This window comes from Molossus molossus, unplaced genomic scaffold (genome assembly GCF_014108415.1).
Source record: "Molossus molossus isolate mMolMol1 unplaced genomic scaffold, mMolMol1.p scaffold_m16_p_6, whole genome shotgun sequence".
Lineage (NCBI taxonomy): Eukaryota > Metazoa > Chordata > Mammalia > Chiroptera > Molossidae > Molossus > Molossus molossus.
Window position 1 is genome coordinate 36111387 of NW_023425399.1, and position 21223 is coordinate 36132609.

The 21223-nt window shown below is 36.3% G+C and overlaps 1 protein-coding gene across 1 annotated transcript in view; it reads left to right on the forward strand.

Moving 5' to 3' along the window:
- Positions 1 to 21223, forward strand: part of SPTLC3 (serine palmitoyltransferase long chain base subunit 3) — a 135419-nt gene that overhangs the window by 49996 nt on the left and 64200 nt on the right. The window contains exons 5-6 of the mRNA XM_036245291.1: positions 13999 to 14123; positions 16124 to 16217. Coding sequence (XP_036101184.1) covers positions 13999 to 14123; positions 16124 to 16217 — 219 coding nt within the window. The remainder of the gene's footprint in view (positions 1 to 13998; positions 14124 to 16123; positions 16218 to 21223) is intronic.

Below are 21223 nucleotides of genomic sequence, written 5' to 3' on the forward strand. Positions count from 1 at the left end.
TCACTTACAAATAACTCCCAGAGTTTTTAAAAATAGTTTCCAAAGTCCTGGGGGTGGGAGGAGAACACAGAAATTACATTACAAAATAAGAAAATTAGGCAAAAAAGAATAAATACTAAGAGGAAGTATTTAAAACATAATAAAAGGATAGAAGACCACACATGTTATTTTGACCAAAAATATGTAACTAGAACATATTTGCCTACTGAAAGAAAATAAACTAAGATTTGGCCAAAAATCTAACCTCAACTATGTGCTGTAATAAAAAGTAAATGAAACTAAATTAAAATTATTGCAAAAGATAAAAGTAGAAAGGTAGGTCCCCGCCAGGCACCTGGTTCCTACCTCCCTGGCTGCACCTCCACCAAAATAACTCAGTGCCCAAGAGGGAAGCTGATTTAGTGGAAGGAGCAGCAAAAAAGGTGTCCAAGGTGCAGTCTAAATCTGCACCTGCAAATGTTCAAACTAAGCCCAAAATATAGTAGGATTACAAATGCTGTTTCTAGAAACCGAAATTATGTGTTGCTGTTCATTTTTGTGTAGAACTAAAAAATAGTAAAATATAGAATTAAGGGAGGCATTGACCTTTTTTTCCATTTATCTTCAGATAGAGTAGGGGTTGGGGTGGGTGGGTGAGAGAGAGAGAGAGAAACATATGGAACAGGGCTGGGGACTGAACTACAACAGAGGTACGTGCCCTTGACCAGAATCAAACTCAAGACTCTTTCATCACAGGCCAATGCTCTAACCACTGAGCCAAACCGACCAGGAATGCTTTGACTTTCTTATGGGTCATTTTAACAATCCACAGGCTGAGGGTGCTGGGAGGGTTGTGCATTTTTTATATCCTGAATACAAGGCAGAATGAAATGGCAATTTGAAGTCATAATCAAGCATTTAAAATGTCAAACATTTTAAATTTATATCTTCCACATTCATGCTGTTTTTGTTAGAATGCTCCCTGATGTAGGCTATCTCCTTCAAGTTGTGTGCAATGTGTGAAAACTTTGGTAATTACAGCATGGTCTTTCCTAATAAATTTGTTAATGGGCTGTGAAAGATTAGAAATCTTTGAAGGTTTTTCGTGTGTGTGTGTGTGTGTGTGCGATAGTCACTAGAATGACTACAAACAGATTCTACATGGATCTTTATTTAGACTTTCAGCACTGGGACTGAGAAATGTGTACAAATTGTTCATAATGCCTGAATATTAACACTAAGTAATAATCAGTAATATCACATTATGCAAGATAGTTCCACATTAATCTTTAAATTTCTTTACCTAAAAGAACTATTTAATTTTTTCTGTATGTGGAAGATGTTTAAAAAGAAAAACATGGTGCAGAAACTCACGAGGCAAAGTAAATGCATAATTGCTTGTTTTATTTTCATATGAATTAAGCTTCAAGTAAAAAATAAACTGAAAGTTAAAACCAAATTAATAACAACCTTAATGTGTGGTGCAAATGGGAACAAAAAGGGAAGCAGAAGTTAAGCTCAACTTATAAATCATTAAAGATACTCACCTTTGAGCAATTGTACGGAGAGCCCATAGTGATGAAAGGTATGACTCTTGTATCCTCTATGCATCAAGTAACACAGCAGAGACATATATAGCTGTTTATGTTTCCGTACAATTGAAAATTAGTAGGATAATGAATATAGAAGGTTCTGAAAATCATGTGGATCGATTTAAAATTCCACAAGCTGATTAAAAACAAAAGCAAGAAAAAATAAAAATGAAATAGTGATAGGAGATTATAAAGTACCTCCTAGTCCTTGAAAAATAAAGAAGAAAATAAAGACAGAAGATATTAATATGTACATGTTGAGTTGAATTTAACATTGATATAGTGAATGCTGAACCTTTAAGCATATTGTCAGTATGCTACATCTTTTTAAAGTCATTGAATTTTCACAAAAATATGCTACATATTATGCCACCAAAAAACTCATTACATTTCAAAAAGCGAAACCTACATAAGTCACTGGATTCTTGAATCAGAGTAAAATAATGCTAAAAATTAATAATAAAATTAGAAACAAACTCTTTTTTAATTTATTTTTGTTACAGATGTTTCTCCTTTTTCCCCCTACTGATTCCCCCCTCTTACTCCCTCCCCGTCCTGTCCCAAGCTTTGTTGTCCATGTCCACTGTTCATGCATACATGCATATGTTTTGTGGTTTGCCTCTCCGCCACCATCCCCTCTTCTGGGGATTGTCAGTCTGTACCCCACTTCCACATCTCTGGGACTAACCCATTCCTCAGACTGTTATGGTCATTATATTCCACAAATAAGTGAGATCATATGATACTTGTCTTTCTCTGTTTAGCTGAAATAAACTCTTTTAAAAAATAAGTTGAGGGTTTTAAGCCATCTCCTAACAGGCCCTTGAATCAAAAGGGGAATGAAGTGTATGGTTACATCATAGTTAGAAACTAACAATTATGGAAACCCCATAGGACCTAGGTAGCTGTGTACTCAGAGGAGCATATATTCTTTCTTTAAAAAGAAGGATTGAAGCTAATAAATTAAGCATCCAGTGCAGTACGAAATATAAGGAAAGCAAAAGTGTTGAAGAATTAAGATAAAAGCAGGAACTTATGAATTAGAGGAGAGTGCCATCGAGCTGAGTCATCTGTGGTAATAAGTCACTTGGAGACGATTCTGATGAGCAGCCAGAGCTGATAGCCCCTGTGCTCACAAACCCTGAACCCCCAAATTTGACAAACAAGCATTTAATAAAAGAAAACTATTGGACAATATTACTTAGAAAATTTTTTTTAAGAAATTGGCACTGTAAATCCAACAGTATGCTCAGATAACAGGACACAATGATCAATTAGTTCTAGTCAGGTAGTTCAGTAATAAAAATGTATAACATTGAAAGATTCAAGAAAAAAAAAAAACATTATTATCTTGGTAGATGTTGCAAATCATTTATAAAATGTAATGTACATTCTTTATAAAACCTTCAATAGAATTAAAATAAGATATTCCTGAATGAAATAAAAAACATATAGTTCAAACAAAAAGACTGTACAATCTTTTATGATGAAACACTAGAAGCTTTCACTTTAAAGAGGAAAAAGATAAAAATGTGCTTTTACCACTACTTTTAATAACTTTTGGAAGTATACTACACAATGCAGTCATTCATTTTTTTCACTTCTGAAATCAATAAATATTTATTAAGTGAATGTCATGTGACAGAATAAGAAGTATATGTATAATAAAAGAAGAGGTAAATTAACCATTATTTGTAAATGATCTGACTGGTCACCTCTCTGGTTTTCAAGCTGTCATCTGTGAGTAACAAAGGGGACCTTTGAAGGGTGTGTGTGTGTGTGTGTGTGTGTGTGTGTGTGTGGCCACCATAGAGATGAAGGGGAATTGAGCAGAAGAGAGCATTTTAGCCCACTTCCTTCTATCTTGCATATGTAAACAACAATAAAATTACTAAAAATAATAAATATTCAATAAGGAATTAAATGAAGACCTGCATTCAATAAAGACCAATTTTTAAAATTCATGTAGTCAAGTCAATAATCAACAATCACTAAGAAGATGTGTGGGGAAAATGTTATTCGTTAATAAATATGAGAAAAATAGCAAACAACTTAGGAATAAAATTATTTTGAAAATGTTTATAACCTATTTGAAGCAAACTATAAAGCTTTTATAGAAAACAAGATAAATGGTAAACAGAAACAGAGAGAGATACCATAATCTAGAAGGGAATGACTTAGTATTATAATTCTATCAATACTTCCCCAAATGAATATGTAAATTGAACACAATCCCAGTGACATAAATGGACAAGGTTAGGAGTCGTCTAACTGAACGTCTAAAGACAGACACAGCATGGCACACTCATTTGTATATAATAAGAACAGTATTTCAGATCAGTTGGAAAAGGATCATAATAAATATTGTGATAACTTGATGATCATATAAGGAAATAAGTTAGATTTCTACCTCACACTTTACCGTTAGGCAAATTACACTTAGGTAAATTGCAAATGTATTTGGAATTGAAATGTAAAAGAAAGAACCACCACCACCAGAAATAACTATATAAATAAAATTGAAATTGAATGAATGACTGAATTAACTGATGAACAAATGAAAAATGAACAGAATAAAGCTGCTCAGACAATTAAAATGCAAAACAAACTTGTGTGTGTTCTTCATAAGTGCCTGACTAGAAATGTCAGACTGTAGCTCCCCTGATGTAACACCTCTTTCTTAGCCTGTTTGAATTGCTATAACAAAATACCACACACTGGGTTTATAAACAACAGAAATTCATAGTTCTGGAGGCTGAAAGACCAAGTCAAGGTTCCAGCATGGTCAGGTGAGGGTCCTCTTCTGTATTGCAAACTTCTCATTGTGTCCTCACATGGTGGAAGGTGGTGGAAGTGAGGGGTTAGCTCTCTGGGCCCTCTTTTATACAGGTACCAATTCTATTTATGAGTTCTTCATTCTCATGAACTAATCACCTCCTAAAGTTTCTACCACCTAATATTATCACTTTGGGCATTAAGTTTTCAACAGATTAATTTTGTGCGGGGTGGAGGGGTGGAGGGGACATGAACATTCAGACCATAAAAGCCTTTTCTCTAGCTTGTCACTTATAATCACCCCCTCAGTTCTACAACCCATAATGACCTCCAATCTTTTCCAGCAGACTTCACCTCACTTGGCAGAATGCCCTCTTAGCGGGAGGGATCTATTGTAAATGACCTTCAGGCCAACTCCATTCCATTCAGGCCACCCTGGTCCCTAGTAAATAGGCACTATTTGTGTTAGAGAAAAGCCAGTTTGCTTCCAATCCAAATGCTATCACAAGGATTTGCCCTACATATTTCTCAAGCCTAATTCTGTCAGTAGTCTACTGTGTCCTAATACTCTAGGGGACCAGAAAGAGCCCTCCCATAAAACTTAAGGGGAAAGATTAAAAAAATGGAAACATTTTAACTTCTGCACACAAAAACTATGTCAACAAAGTTAAAAGTCAAAGAACAAAATTAGAAAATGTTATTATCAATGTACGTGAAAAAATATTAAAATTCTTAATATGTAAAGACTTAACTAATCAAAAAAAATATCATTTAAATTTAAGAAGTGGGCCAAGATTTTGACAAAGTTCAATACTGGCTAAACTATACAATCAGAATAGTATGATATATCTTAACTATTTTTTTTATTATCTCCTCCTCCCATGTATTTTATGTCATAGATATACTATATATCTGTGTATGTAGTACATAGATACCTGTGCTTTGTACATAAATGAAGTAAGACATTCAACCCTTTGGGAACAATAACACCCCTGTTGAGAACACACAGAATAGTGGTTCTTTGAGGGGGGGGGGTTGGAAAACAGAAGAAGCACAAAGGGACTCCCCAGTTGTTGTTCATATTGTTTTTTATCTTGATGCATTTATATTTATGTTCTCTTTATGAAGTTTGAAAGAGTTCTATACTTATAATTAATTCCTTTTCTATATGTATATTTTAGTGTAATAAAAATTTTACATGACAAATTAGATCTAGTACATAAATGAGCAATTAAGGAAAAAAGAAGTATAAGTGGCCAATGAGCCTGTGGGAAATACTCTGCCCCATTTATAATCAAAGAGTGACTGAGACACAGTTACTATTTTCACCTAATTGGAAAAAATTAAATAAGAATAATATAAGGTAACACCATATTGTTTTCCATAGTGGCTGCACCAGTTTGCATTCCCACCAGCAGTGTATTAGAGTCCCCTTTTCTCCACACCCTCACCAACACTTGTTGTTTGATGATTTGTTGATGGCGGCCATTCTGACAGGTGTGAGGCGATACCTCATTGTTGTTTTAATTTGCATCTCTCTGATGATAAGTGATGTTGAACATTTCTTTATATATCTCTTGGATATTTGTATGTCCTCTTTGGAGAGGTGTCTATTCAGCTCCTCTGCCCATTTTTTAATTGGGTTCTTTGTCTTCCTTTTGTTGAGTTGTATGAGCACTCTATATATATTGGAAATTAACCCCTATCTGATATATCATTGGCAATGATGTTCTCCCATACAGTGGGTTGCCTTTCCACTTTGATGATTGTTTCCTTTGCTGTGTAGAAGCTTTTTAGTTTGATGTAGTCCCATGTGTTCATTCTTTTCCTTTATTTCTGTTGCCTTAGGTGATGTATCAGTGAAAATTCTGCTCCGTATGATGTCCGAAATTTTGTTGCCTACATTTTCTTCTAGAATTTTTTATGGATTCACGGGTCACATTTAAGTCTTTTATCCATTTTGAGTTTATTTTTGTGTATGGTGGAAGTTGATGGTCTAGTTTCATTTTTCTGCATGTAGCTGTCCAATTTTCCCAGCACCATTTATTAAAGAGGCTGTCCTTACTCCACTCTATGCTCTTGCCACCTTTGTCAAATATTAATTGAGCATATTGCCTTGGGTCCATTTCTGGGTTTTCAGTTCTGTTCCAGTGGTCTATATGCCTGTTCTTGTGCCAGTACCAGGCTGTTTTAATTACAGTCGCTTTGTAGTATAATCTGATATCTGGTATTGTGATCCCACCTACTTTCTCCTTCTTTTTCAAAATTGCTGTGGCTATTCGGGGACTTTTATGGTTCCATATGAACTTTTGAAGTATTTGTTCTACTTCTGTGAAATATGTCATTGGTATTTTGATGGGGATTGCATTGAATCTATAGATTGCTTTGGGTAGTATGGACATTTTACTGGTGCAGCCACTATGGAAAACAATATGGTGTTACCACAAAATATTAAAAATTGAACTGCCATTTGACCCAGTGATCCCGCTTCTAGGAATATACCCTAAGAAGCCTGAAACACCAATCAGGAAAAATATATGTACCCCCATGTTCATAGCAGCACTATTTACAATAGCTAAGATCTGGAAACAGCCCAAGTGTCCATCAGTAGATGAATGGATAAAAAAGCAGTGGTACATATACACAATGGAGTACTATGCAGCTGTAAGAAAGAAATATCTCTTATCCTTTGAGATGACATGGAGGGACCTGGAAAGTATTATGCTAAGTGAAATAAGTCAAGCAGAAAAAGACAAAAAACACATGATCTCACTTATATACGGAATATAATGAACATAACAGTCTGAGGAATACGGTAGACCCAGAAACATGGAAGTAGGGCACAGACTCACATCCCTCTGAAGAGGGGGTGGGGGGTGGGAAGAGAGAAACCACAGAACTTAAATGCATGTATGCATGACCAATGGACATGGATAACAAAACCGGGGACGGGGCGAGTGTGGGGTGGGGAGGGGGGTGCCAATGGGGTAAAAAAGGAGAATCATCTGTAACAAAAAAATAAATTAATTAATTAAAAAAAAAAAAGAATAATATCCCATAGTTTCAAAAAAGGCATCTTTATATACTGCTGATAGAGTAAATTGGAGGACAATATAAAAATGTATCACCCTGGCCAGTTTGGCTCAGCAGTTAGAGCGTCGGCCTGCAGTCCATAGAGACCCGGGTTTGGTTCCCACTAAGGGCATGTACCTCAGTTGCAGTTTGCCCCCAGCCCATGTTGGGTCATGCCGGTGGCAGCCACTCGATGTGTCCCTTTCATGTCAATGTTTTTCTCTCTTCCTCTCTCTCCCACTCTATCTGAAAAAAAAAAAAAAAAAAGGAAAAATGTCCTCAGGTGAGGATAAAAAAATAAATATTAAAAATAAATAAAATGTATCAAGAGTCGGGTATTTAACTCAGCAGTTCCATTTGAGAAATTTTGCCTTAAAAGTTTGAATAACTAGCTGGACTTGAAATAAGCTATATGTTTTCCTAGTTCTCAATTTTCTCATTTCTAAAATGGAAAAGGCATTGTTAAGAGAGTAAAACAAGTTATAAAACAGTATGGAAATTATGAGTCCATTTTAAAAATGCATTTCACATGAATATCTGCATTATTATGGGTGGTTGTATTTTATTTTGTAGTATTTTCTAATTTTTCCACAATAAACTAGTAATGTTAGGGTTAATTATTTTCTTAAAAGTCAACAGGAGCCTAAAATGAAGGCACAGTCTTACAAAAATAGTTCTGGCTTTTCCAAGACATTGTCACTAAATCAGACTGATTGTACTTTTCAGTCCACTGGAGACACTCTGCCCCAGGCTGTGTGAGTTCTTTAGCTTGTACAATAAACTCGGAGTCAGGAGGATTTGGCTATAAATAAATGACAAAGATTTATTCAAGTGTCTTAGGGATTATAAACTGGAAGTGCATCTAGTCAATACCCAAAGTGTTCCGAAGACAAAAGAAAAGCTAAGCGTTCTTATAGTAAAAGCTATATTCTTGAGAAGAAGCAGTCCCACATTCTTAGCCTCTGGATTGATCCTAGATGGTAATCCTATAGATAGTCAGTGGTCCAGATCATGGATATCAGGTGGTCTGAATAGGTAACCATTCTTTTCTTATTCCTTCAGAGTAATCAGAGGGTTATCCGGAGGTTTGATGTATTATTCAGGCATTGACACAGAACTGAAAAGTTCAAAAAGTTTAAGTTCCTGAGCTAGTTAAAACAAGAATAGAATTGTATCCTCCAGCCTCAACCTACTTGAATGTAGTAATTTAACAGCTTGACTGTAGTGACTACATTTTATTTCTTCACTCTATTCCTCAAGCTTAAATCAGTGGTTCTCAAAATTTAGCTTGTATCAGAATTACCTGCAGGGCACAGAAAAACACAGGTTGTTGTACCTACCTACAGAGTTTCTGATTCAGTTGGTCTGGAATAGGACCCAAGATTTTGTATTCCTAATGAGTTCCCAGGTGATGTTCCTGAGATGGGAAACACATTTTGAGAACCACTGAAAACTGTCTAGAATGGCTAACTTTTTTTAACCAAATTAGTCTAAAATTTTTTAAATGTATTTTACTTTGTGTGAAGTGACCACCGTATATGCTTAAGATATTGAGTCTATCAATAAAAACTTAAAAGTAGGTGATAGACACCCCAGAAAATCAGTGAAGGCAGTTGGTTTTGATATCTGAGCAGAGCCTACCTGAAGCACATTGCTGGTCCAGATTTCCAAAACCAGGAAAGGTTAAACCCAGGCAAACTAAAGAGAAGCTTGTGTTTTCTTCCTTTCCTCTGCCCCACTTGTATTCCTCAAGGGTGTGTAGCAGAAGTGTAGTAGCAGTATAGCTTTTGAATACATAGACTCTACAAGCCCTCTGTGCTGCCATAGTTTCACCAAGCAACTGTTAGTAAGAAGTTCACTTCTAGGAAAGCAAACTTAAGGAATGCCATAAGACTGACTGTGCCAAGAAAAGTTTACCCCTGCTTATAGATTTTTCTTCCTCAGAGAACCTTGTATTTGATTCATCTCATTAGGGAAATCTGGATAGTATGCATACCTAAAAACTGCTTATTTGAGAACATGCCTTCTGTTTATAATTGCAATTTCAAGAAGTAGCCTTCAACTATTTTCACCTTAAGAACATTAGAAAGGATGCATTGACTTAGGAATCAATGAAACTTTATATAATAGGAAATTCGTTCCCATTCTCGGGTTTTGGCTTTGATTTCATGTTAGGTGTAATGTGCAAATTTGCTAAAAAGTCTCCTTTTTTTTTTCAAAGTTTGAGAACATTATCTTTAATCACTAGATGTTTTGTCTCACTCTTTATCTTCTGGAAAAGTTTTCTGCTATCATTTAATTCAAATTATCAAGGCTGTTGTGTTTTTTTCTCAAATGTTTGTAGCTATATTCAGAAAATGTGCAAACTTGCTAATCTGAACTACTGAACAATGGGGCCAACCTGAATTTGAAAATTTTGAAATTAAAGCCTATTTCAAATAAATATCATCTTATGGCCTTCAAGTTCTTATAAGAATGACCAGTTTCTTTTTTATTTTTTTTTCTTTTAACGTATTTTTGTTGATTTCAGAGAGAGGAAGGGAGAGGGAAAGAGAGATAGAAACATCGATGATGAGGAAGACATCAATTGGCTGCCTCCTGCACATCCTCTATTGGGGATGAAGCCCGCAACTCGGGCATGTGCCCTGACCAAGAATGGAATCAGGAACCTCCTGGTACATAGATCAATGCTCAACCCCTGAGTCACACTGGCCAGGCAGAATGAGCAGTTTCTAAGAAACTGTTACCAAGTAGAGATCTTACTTTCTTTTTAAAAAGCAATTTTAATTAGCATCGTTTTAGGCAAACCAATGCTATAGACATGCTTTAAAGCAGTAGATTCAGTTAAATTGGCTATAAACATCCCCACCTCAATTAGTTTTACCTTTTTAATTTACACAGCAAAACCCTTCTTCATAAACAGTGCCAATTCCTCTCAGACCAAATTATTGTAAAATCTGATTAACGAGATTTCAATGCTTTTCTCTCAAGCCATTTTATTTTCCTTTAAGAGTATTTGTAATGGGAGAGGGACTCTCAGAGGAATTATTTGGGAGTAGGAAAATGAAAGTGTATCTTGTTCTGAAAGCCTTTTGGAAATTTCCTAACACCTATTATAGTTCTAGCAAGGTAATTGCCCTTCTCTTGACAGTGATGGAAATTACAACCTAGCCAAATTTCAACTAGCAGGGATATTTCTGCAAATGTAGAATTTGGCCCTGTAGGTTCAACAAAGCCAAGTAAGCATAACAAGTCAACAAGATAGGCCAATAATTTTCACAAGTATACTACTTGCCAGCAAGGTAATACCTGGGATAATTGAACAAAATTAGACCTTACAGAATTTTAGAATTTGTAGATCATCTACCTACACAAATACCATAAGATGATATACATGAAGTCTAGAGATTTTTTTAATGACTTGCCAATTGCTGTTCACACAGTCACTAGGCTGAGAAGTCAAGACTCGACTGTAGTTCTCCTGAGTCTCACAGGAGAGCTGTTTGCACTAACCCATGGTGTTCATAGCTAAAACCAAAGACCATCTACATCAGGGCTCACAAAACTGCACCCTGTTTTTGTACTGCCTGCAAATTATAAATAATTTTTATAGTGGTAAGTAGCTTAAGAATAAAAATAAGAACAAGCCCTGGCCGGTTTAGTTCAGTGGTTAGAGCGTCTGCCTGCGGTCCTGAGACACCCGGGTTCAGTTCCCGCTAAGGGCACGTACCTCGGTTGCAGCTTGTCCCCGGCCCTGGTCGGTTGTGCGGGTGGCAGCCACTCGATGTGTTCCTTTCACATCAATGTTTCTCTCTCTCTCTGTTCCTCTCTCTCCCTCCCACTCTACCTGAGCAAAAAATGGAAAAATATCCTCGGGTGAGGATAAAAATAAATAAATAAATAAGAACAATATTTTGCAACATGTGAAATTATATGGAATTAAAATTTTAGTATCCATACATAAAGTTTTATTAGAACACAGCCACACCCATTCCTTTGTGTACTGTCTGTGGCTGCTTTGACTTTAAAACAGCAACGTTGAATTATTGCAACAGTGACCACATGGCCCACAGAGCCCAAGATGTTTTGCATCTGAACAATGCTGAGAGGCAGGGAGAGGAGGGCGTCGGGAGGAGGGTGTCAATATGGGGAAAAGGAGAAACATCTGTAACAAAAATAAATTAATTAATGAAAATGCATAAATTAAAAAAATATATATTTTGTGTCTGATCCTGTAGAAAAAGTTTGCTGATATAGACAAGTACTCGCTATCATAGCAATTCAGGAAGAAGAATTCTGTAGATTTAATACCATTTTTAGATTTTTAAATCCTCTGCATATCAGCACACATCAAACTTCAGTCTCTTTTACTTTATTTAGACTAAAAATCTGGTCCCATTCAAATATACTAAGGATACATATTAACTTTCATGGACATAGGCACCTGGGTATATCCTTGAAAGCCACTGCTATCAACTTGTGGAAGACCAAAGACATTGTCCATGTCTTCTCTAACTTCCCACATTCAGACAATTATCTGTGGGAATAGGAACATTTGGAATGGCAAAAGTACTACATGACAGAAATGTGATGCTTACCTATTTATTCTGTATCCTCTTTATAATGCAAAAGAGTTAGATGGTGATATAATCAAAACTATTTTTTTTATTATTTTACCATTTGTGTTTCTTCTAATACACAGGGCATAAGCTAGATAAGACTTTGCACCTGGTTTTGACTAGCAGATTTAAGAAGATTTGAGTTGCAGAGGCAAAGAATTTATCCAGGCTTCTTCTCCCCCACCCCTACATATTTAATGTGTCTTTCTTACTCCTTCAGGGCAATCACCCATTTATATTTTCTTGAAGTTTATACCAGGTGGATACCCTTTGTACTGGGAGTATATTTTAGTAAGCCAAGAAGGAATAAGATAAGCTCTACAATAAAAAATGGGGACTGAAAGGCTACACAGGAGCCTAGAAATTTCCATCCATGCTACCAGGTAGAATTTACCCATTTTTCATACACCATGTCCAAACTTAATTCTCTGCTGTTTCATGGAAGTAAAATAGAGAATTGATCATGGAAACACAACTAAGTGTTGACAAGGTCCTTAGTGTTTAATCTAACTTCCTTTTACAAAAGAACAAACCAAAGTCCAAAAAGTCTCAATAACTTTCCCCAGTTCACACAGCTAATGAATGAAAAGGCCAGATGCTCCACAAACTCAGGTGTGCAAGAAGTGTTCAAGTTGTTTTGTGGGATTTGTTTTTGTTTTGTTTTTTCTTTATTGATATTTAGAGAGAGAGGTAGGGAGAGAGAGATAGAAACATCAATTGGCCGCCTCCTGCATACCCTGCACTGGGGATCGGGCCCACAACCTGGGCATGTGCCCTGACAGGGAATTGAACCGGTGTCCTCTTGGGTCAATGCTCAACCACTGAGCCACACCAGCGTGGCAAAGTTGTTTTTTAAACAAGTTAAATTTAACTCTAAGCCCAAATTTAGCTGTTCTAGTTTTAGTCTAGGTAGAGAGCAAATTTTCTAGGATATCATGTAGCTCCCAAACATCAAGGATATCTCCCTGGTCTTTGGTCTCCTGTTGACAGGTCCACTATTTCAGTGAGCACAATTCCTGTGGTCCAGCAGTCCAGGTATTTTTGTCCCATGCTGAGGACTGGGGCATGGCTAGTGTTGATATAAAGTCCATTGTCCAGCATTCAAGTTAATCTTATGCACCTTGCAGCTGTCCCCAGGCAGTGGCCTCCAAGAAATATACATGGATCCATTAACTTCAGGCTTGATCTAATAACCCTTACCCTCTCTGTTTCTCCGTTACCCTAATTTCTCTCCTTTGAGTAAACTTAGTGTAACTTAAATTTAGTACATTCCAAACTTTCAATAAATTATAAGTAGAGTTATTAGTATTTATACAAGTCATGGGAACTGTTTACATAAAAGTGTGGGGAACCTCTGAGTGGTTACAATTTAATTGATTATTTGTGGGATGTAGGGTACAGAGAGAAGGAAATTGTGGCATTTTTTTTTTTTGGTAATTTTTATTGCATTTAAGGTATTTATACAGTTCAATGGATTTTCACAAAGCAGACATAACTATGTAACTAGCACCCAAATCTAGAACTAACACATTTAAAGCTCAAAACTCTTCTCATGCTCCCAGCAAAAGATATCACCATCTTGATTTCCAACACTATAGGTTAGTTTTATGTTTGTAAATTTTATATAAATGGACTCATACAACCTGTATGAGTATATTAGCATCTGACTTCTTTCACTCAATCACAAATTTGTGAGAATGTTTTATGTTTTTGTGTGGGGCTATAATTTGTTCTTTTTCATTGCTGTGTTAAATTCCATTGTATAGATAGGCCCACAATGCATCTATCCATTCTACAGTAGATGAACATTTAGGTTGTTTCTATATTGGGACTGTAGCAAATATACCTGCCATGAATACTCTTATCTATGTATTTTGGTGACGGGTGTGTACTGAAATTTGAATTTTCATTCTTGGATTTGTTGAAAAGAAGATCCACTCATCCTATTATTTAATGTACAGGAACCTTGAATAAGCATAAAGAGTTGGAGGACCTTGTGGCTAAGTTCCTGAATGTAGAAGCAGCCATGGTCTTTGGGATGGGATTTGCAACTAACTCAATGAATATCCCTGCACTAGTTGGAAAGGTGAGAATTTGTTAACATAATTTTCTTCTGTTGTATTATTCCTAAGAATTATAACTCTGAGAAAGCTCTTTGTTAGAGCTTTGTATGGCTCAGTAGGGCCTTTTCTGAGGAAAAGCTTATTGGATGTCCAGCTTTTTAAATAAATGTACCTGCTTAGTCCAGCAAATCTCTTCATCATAATATTCTGGTTATAACATTTCAGCCCGAGATGTGAGTCAAATTTTATCTTCCATGATGGCTTAGCAAAATCAATTAAATATTTAGGCTCCCAAGTCACTATCTGTAATGTAGCCAACACTTATTAAGCATTTATTTTAATAAAACATTTTGCTTGTACCATTAATTAATTTATTCATTCATTCAATAAATCCCTGCTTAAGAATCTACTATGTCCTATTGTGGGGCAAGACACAGAATATACAAAAATGAACAACATTTGTGCCTTGTAAATTTTTGTAGTTTACATTCTAATGAGAGAAAAGCACACCAAATAAAATAGGATAACTACCATAGAAAAGGCATGCATATACAAGGGGGAGGACAAAAAAAAATGATGCTTAAACTCTTCTTGAGAAAGCCCGTGCAAAGTGGGTGACATGAGAACTGAATCTTTTACATATGTCTTAAGATATATTATGTATTTTCTTAAGACAAGGAAGAGAAAGAAAGCATGTTTAAAGCCCTAGGTTTGGAAGAATTAGAGTATAGGATAGTGGATAAAGAAAAGACTAGAGATGAAGGCCGTGGCCAAATTGCAGAGTGTTGCAGTGTAAATCACGCTGGTGTCTGAAATTTTTCTGAGAAAAATGGGAAGTTAGTTGGTTCATTTTAAGTAAAAGCAAGTACCCTAACCAGATTTGTGCTTTTTTTTTTTTTTTTTTAATTTTTAAATCGGGCTCATGACAACTAAATGTAATGTATGCTCTTTGATTGGAGTATGCATTTAAAAAAATAGAAAGAAAACACCTTTAAAAGACATTAAGACATTATTAGGACAGTTAGGGAAATCATCATTTGAGCTATATATTAGATTATGGTATTATAATATATTTAATTTTTTGGTGTGATCATTGCATTGTGATTTTGTAGGAGAATATTCTTGTTAACAAATACATGCTGAAGAACTTCAGGCTGAAGTAGCATGAGGTTTATAAGTAATTCTCAAATGTTCACCAAAAAAAATAATAATAAGTACACACAAATCTGGAATATAGCGTATAGAAATGTTGCTGGCTCCTGCTCAAGAACTTAAAACATGTGATGTATGAAACTTCCAAAGTATAAGGAAGAGCTCATAGATTCTGGGTGGCCATGGAAGACAATGACTAAAGATATAATCCCTTAAACCAATCCCCCAAATTATACCACCATAATTTGTCTCTGCATTTATGGTGTTTGAACAATTTCATTATTTAAAAATTTTTTTAATTAAAAAAGAAAAATAATTTTACAAGTTGTAATTTGTAAGCAGTAACTTAGATTGGGCTTCTCCACAGGCCTCAGACTGAATTGCCATTCATACTTTTCCAAATGCAATGTTTTAACTGTAAAGTAGTGATGCTCTCGTTACATGGATATCAATGGAGTGAAGATGATAAAGAAAAGACTCCTGCCTTTCAGAAGGAACACATCAAATAATCCAACATGGGATTGAAGGGCCCCAGCAAGTCCACAACTCACCCAAAAGCATATTAGTTTTCCTGTCAAACATAAATTCTTTATATGATAGCTGTTGCTTAACCAAGTGCTTCAGTGACCTTTTCGGGTGAAAATTACATGCAAATTACTAAAGATATAACCCCTTAAACCAATCCCCATCTCTATCTAATTGTTGTATGGCATTATATTCACATTGACACCAGTTTAAACTTCTGGGCTTTTAAAATTAAAGTGGGTTTGTAGATCTGTTTCAAGTCTTGAAGTGTCTTCTTGTTCCCACATGTTGTTTTTCCTTAATTTTATTTATTGACCTGCATTTTATGTGCTTGTTTTCTAAACAGGGATGCCTCATTTTAAGTGATGAGTTAAACCATGCATCTCTTGTGCTTGGGGCCCGACTCTCAAGTGCAACCATAAGGATCTTCAAACACAACAGTGAGTATCACTATATTTATCCAACACGTATCACTTGCTTCTAGAAGAAAGTAAAAATGATTGATGGGGTTTTGTCTTTGCTCTTTAAACTGGGAGTTTAGCGTTATGTAACACAATTATGTTTGTATTCACTACTGGCTCGTCAACCTCTGCTGACCCAGAACAAATGGTTGAAGTGTATTAAACACTCAGAGTGTTAAGTGCAACCCAAACACATTAGTGTCACTGTTATTAGTGGTCTTGCAATATGGCCTCTAAAGACATGACTGACTTCTTAGGACTACCATTTAGTTGTCAGAAGTGTTATAACTCTTCCTTTTCTATTATTCCACCTTGGAAAAATTTGAAGATTTATTTAATTTGTATGTTATAGTAGGGTAAAAAGTGATCTTCCTTGACATAATGCTTCCTTTCACTATTCCCATCCGCCACATGTTCAGACACCCCCCACATACAAAGTCTACCCAACTTTGTTGAAATGCTCTTTCAGGCTCTGTAGTCGGGTGATGATGATGAGGAGGAGGCTATTTATTCTTGTAGACTTGATGTGGCAGCATGGGAAATATTAGGAAATACTTAAAAGAAGATGGTCGGGAACACCTTCGTTCTCTTGTCCAGTTGTGCCCCTGACTCATTGCATCACCTTCTATAAATCCTTTATGTACTCGGTCTTCTCACCTATAAAATAAGGGTGTTGAACTATCTTGTGTGCAAGGATCCTCCAGGTGCAGTTTCTAATTCTCCATTACTATTATAGAAGCTTTTCTTTTTTTCTATGTGTGAACATGTGTGTGCACACACATACACACTCTTATTTTCTCTCTTCCTTTTTACCACCTTTCTCTCCTGCTTTCCCCTCCTCTCCAATTTTTTTTTATCCTTACCCAAGGATATATATATATATATATATTTTGCATTTATCTTCAGATAGAGTGGGAGGGAGATAGGGAGAAAGAGAGAGAGAGAGAAACATAGATGTGAGAGAGACATATCGAGTGGCTGCCACCCACATGACCCCAACCGGGGCCGGGGACAAACTACAACCAAGATACGTGCCCTTAGCAGGAACCAAACCCAGGACTCTCTGGTCCACAGGCCAATGCTCTAACTGCTAAGCCAAACCGGCCATGGCTCCTCTCCACTTTTTCTTTTCCCTCTTCCTTGGCATGACCTTCCATGCTCCAAGGAAGTAACAAAGACTGAAGTGAGGAGAAGAAAATAAATAGAGAACTAAGAAAGAATTGTTCTAGATGTTATGTTCACCTCACAGAAATATCAAACCAAAGAATAGTTGTCACATGGAAAGAAAAGTAAATGAATAGGAAAGTTCTAAAGTGAATCTCCTTTCTAACTTGTAATGAAAAATCTCCTTCTCTCAATAAGTGGGGTGACATCTGGCTATGTCTTTCCTGAACCACCTGCAGCAGCTATGTGAATATGAATACTCTAGAGTTGAATTCAGAACCAGACCCTCTGGAAGAAACAGACTTGAGGTCCCTCTGACATAGCTCAATTATAACAGCCAGCTCAATGTTATTTCAAAATATCTTGACTCCATTTCTTTATTTTCCATCAACCAATTAATCTTGGCTAGTCTCTGATAAGCCAAGTTATAATCTTCCAGTTCTGTTTCATTTACCATTGATTGTCACATCTAGACTCAAATTATTTTGAAAATATTCAGAATTCATGTTTGGAGTAGATATATTTTAGGGATTCAAGAAGTGAATTTATTATAAGGCCATAGAAAATGTCTCTGGTATTAACACAATTATGCTATACCCTTTTGATTTCTTGGCATGACCAGGGATTGGTGATCAAAGATTTTATTTACATGGGGAAGGATAAAGAATAGTTGACAATTATTCAACTGTAGTTCGATCCATAGATATGGTTAAACATAATAATCTCATTCCCAAAGGGAGACATAGTTGTTATCTATAAGGAACAAATAAACCAAATCATAATCAAGATTAAGCTCTCATTTTTGTATTCCACTTTACTTAGGGCAGGGGCTAATGACCCTAGTTGCACAACAGAGGTATCTAGGGATCATCTATTTAAAATCAATGACAGGATCCACTTCCAGATCAATAAAATCCAAATGTCTCAGTTGAGATCAAGGCAAGCTGAAGTTTTTCAGATCTCCCCTATGTGATTCTCATGCACAATGAGGACTATACACCTTAGAATTTTATTATCTAACCTCCTTTTGTTTAGGCTGACCCTGCATCTTGAGCCAGTGCACCCTGGGATATATCACCACACACACATTGTCATGTTGACTGTCCTCACACTCCCTTTCATCATGGCTAACACTCTTTTACACTCCTGGTCTAAAGTTCATAAAGGAGGTCAAAAAATGCAAAGAAAGTTTTTCAAGCCAAAATTTATTGAGTACTTATAAAACACCTATTCTGATTCAGGGACTATGCTTGGCCTTTGGAGGACTATAAAAATGATAAGGTGATATCTTAGCTATCTGAGGGTTTATAGTGTACTAGGAGAGACAGATATGTGTGAAAGTAACTATATTATTATTATTATTATTTTTTGAGATGATAGAACCAAACTCATTGGGTCATTTATAGTTTATTTATTTATTTTTTCCTGTTTTTTTTTTTTAATTAGTTTATTTGTTGTTACAGATGTTTCTCCTTTTTCCCCCACTGATTCTCCCCTTCCCCTCCCTCCCCACCTTTCCCCACCTTTGTTGTCCATGTCCACTGTTCATGCATACATGCATATAAGTTCTGTGGTTTATTTCTCCCCCCAACCCCCTCTTCAGGGGATTGTCAGTCTGTACCCCACTTCCATGTCTCTGGGACTACGCCGTTCCTCAGACTGTTATGTTTATTATATTCCACAAATAAGTGAGATCATGTGATATTTGTCTTTCTCTGCTTGGCTTGTTTCACTTAGGATAATACTTTCCAGGTCACTCCATGTCGTCTCAAAGGATAAGAGATCTTTCTTTCTTACAGCTGCATAGTACTTCATTGTGTATATGTACCACTGCTTTTTTATGCATTCATCAACTGATGGACACTTGGGCTGTTTCCAGATCTTAGCTATTGTAAATAGTGCTGCTACAAACATGGGGGTACATATATTCTTTCTGAATGGTGTTACAGGCTTCTTAGGGTATATTCCTAGAAGTGGGATCACTGGGTCAAATGGCAGTTCAATTTTTAATTTTTTGAAGTAGCACCATATTGTTTTCCATAGTGGTTGCACCAGTCTGCATTCTCACCAGCAGTAAACTAGAGTCCCCTTTACTCCACACCCTCGCCAACACTTGTTGTTTGACTATATTATTACTTAAGGCAAAAAAAAAAAAAGGCCATGTCAATATCAGGCTAAGAGTATAGGCTTTGGCCAATGCACCCATTAGATTATCTAAAATGAAAAAGATGACAACACCAAATGTTGGCAAAGATATGGAGCAACTAGAACTCTCATCCATTGCTGGGAAGTAAAATAGTGCAACTCTTTCAGGAAACTCTTCAGCAAAGTCTAATAAAGCTAAACATATCCCTGTACTATGAATTCAGAAATTCCATACCTTGGAATTGCCAAGGGAAGTGAAAGCATATGTTAACAAAAAGATTTGTGCAAGAACGTTCATAATAGCTCTATAATAACCCCAAACTGGAAACAATCAAACATCTATAATAGAATGGAGGGGGGTGTCTTTTTTATGCAATAGAATATGATTCGATAATAAAAAAAAAAAAAGAATAAACTACTGATACATAAAAAATGTGTGATTCTGAAGAAACATTTCTATAATAAAACAAACCAGACACAAACGAATATATATTGTATATATTTGCTTATAACAAATTCAAAAGCAAATTAAATTAATCTATGACAGTGGAAATCATAGCAACGCTTGCCTCTTATTGTAGGGGAGGAAATTAGTAAGAAGAGGCATAAAGAAAATATCTGCGGTAATAGAAATGTTTGATATGTTAATAGGAGTGCTGGTTATAATCTTATTAAAATTCATTGAGCATGAACTGGTTTGGCTCAGTAGATTGAGCATAAGCCTGTGGACCAAAGGGTTGCAGATTTCAACACCAATCAGAAAGAATATATGTACTCCCATGTTCATAGCAGCACAATTTACAATCACTAAGATCTGGAAACAGCCCAAGTATCCATCAGTAGATACAGAGGGCGTGTCTACCCTCCAGCTTAAAAGTTTTAGGTAAAAGCCCTCCAGGATGGCCACCAATAATCCCCCACCTCCTGATATTTATGCCCTTGTATAGTTCCCTCCTGCATTGTCTCAGAATTGGTTTGTGTGATCAAAAGAATACAGTAGAAGAGATGATGTATCATTCTGAAGATTATGTTTTAAAGACATATGGCTCTGCCTCTTTTTTGGATCACTTAGAAGGATATTCAGAAAGCTATGGAGAAGAACAGAGGCCTCTTGCCAATAACCATGGAGGAGGATACCTTGACTGATCTGACTAGCTCAAGCCAACATCTTGACTGAAGCCTCACAAGTTTCACTGGCCAGAATACCCAGCTAAAGTTCCCAAATTCCTGATTTGCAAAATCTGCAAGATAATCCATGTTTGCTGTTTTAAACCTCTAAATTCTGGGATAATTTGTTACATAACAATAGATACTTTATATACCTTTGCTGGGGCCGAAGCTGGATGCTCAAAGGTGACTTCCTCCTTCCTCCTTCTTGAATCTAGAATGAATAGCTCATTCTAAAATGAATGGCTCAGCAGAGCCTGAGTCCTTCAATCTAACTACTTCATCTACATGGTCACTGGCAAAGATAAAATAAGAGAAATTGGAAGACAAGCCATTCATGGTCCACCTGGGCACAAGAAACTCAGCAGCCTGCAGCACATAGGTCAGGAAGTGAAATAAGGTTTGTCTACTTCTTCTTGAGACAGTTTCCCATGGCCAACAGGGCCCAAGAATGTCAGGCTTTGAGCCACAATGTTAGAAACCCCTCTCTTTAGGGAGAGTGAGGCACA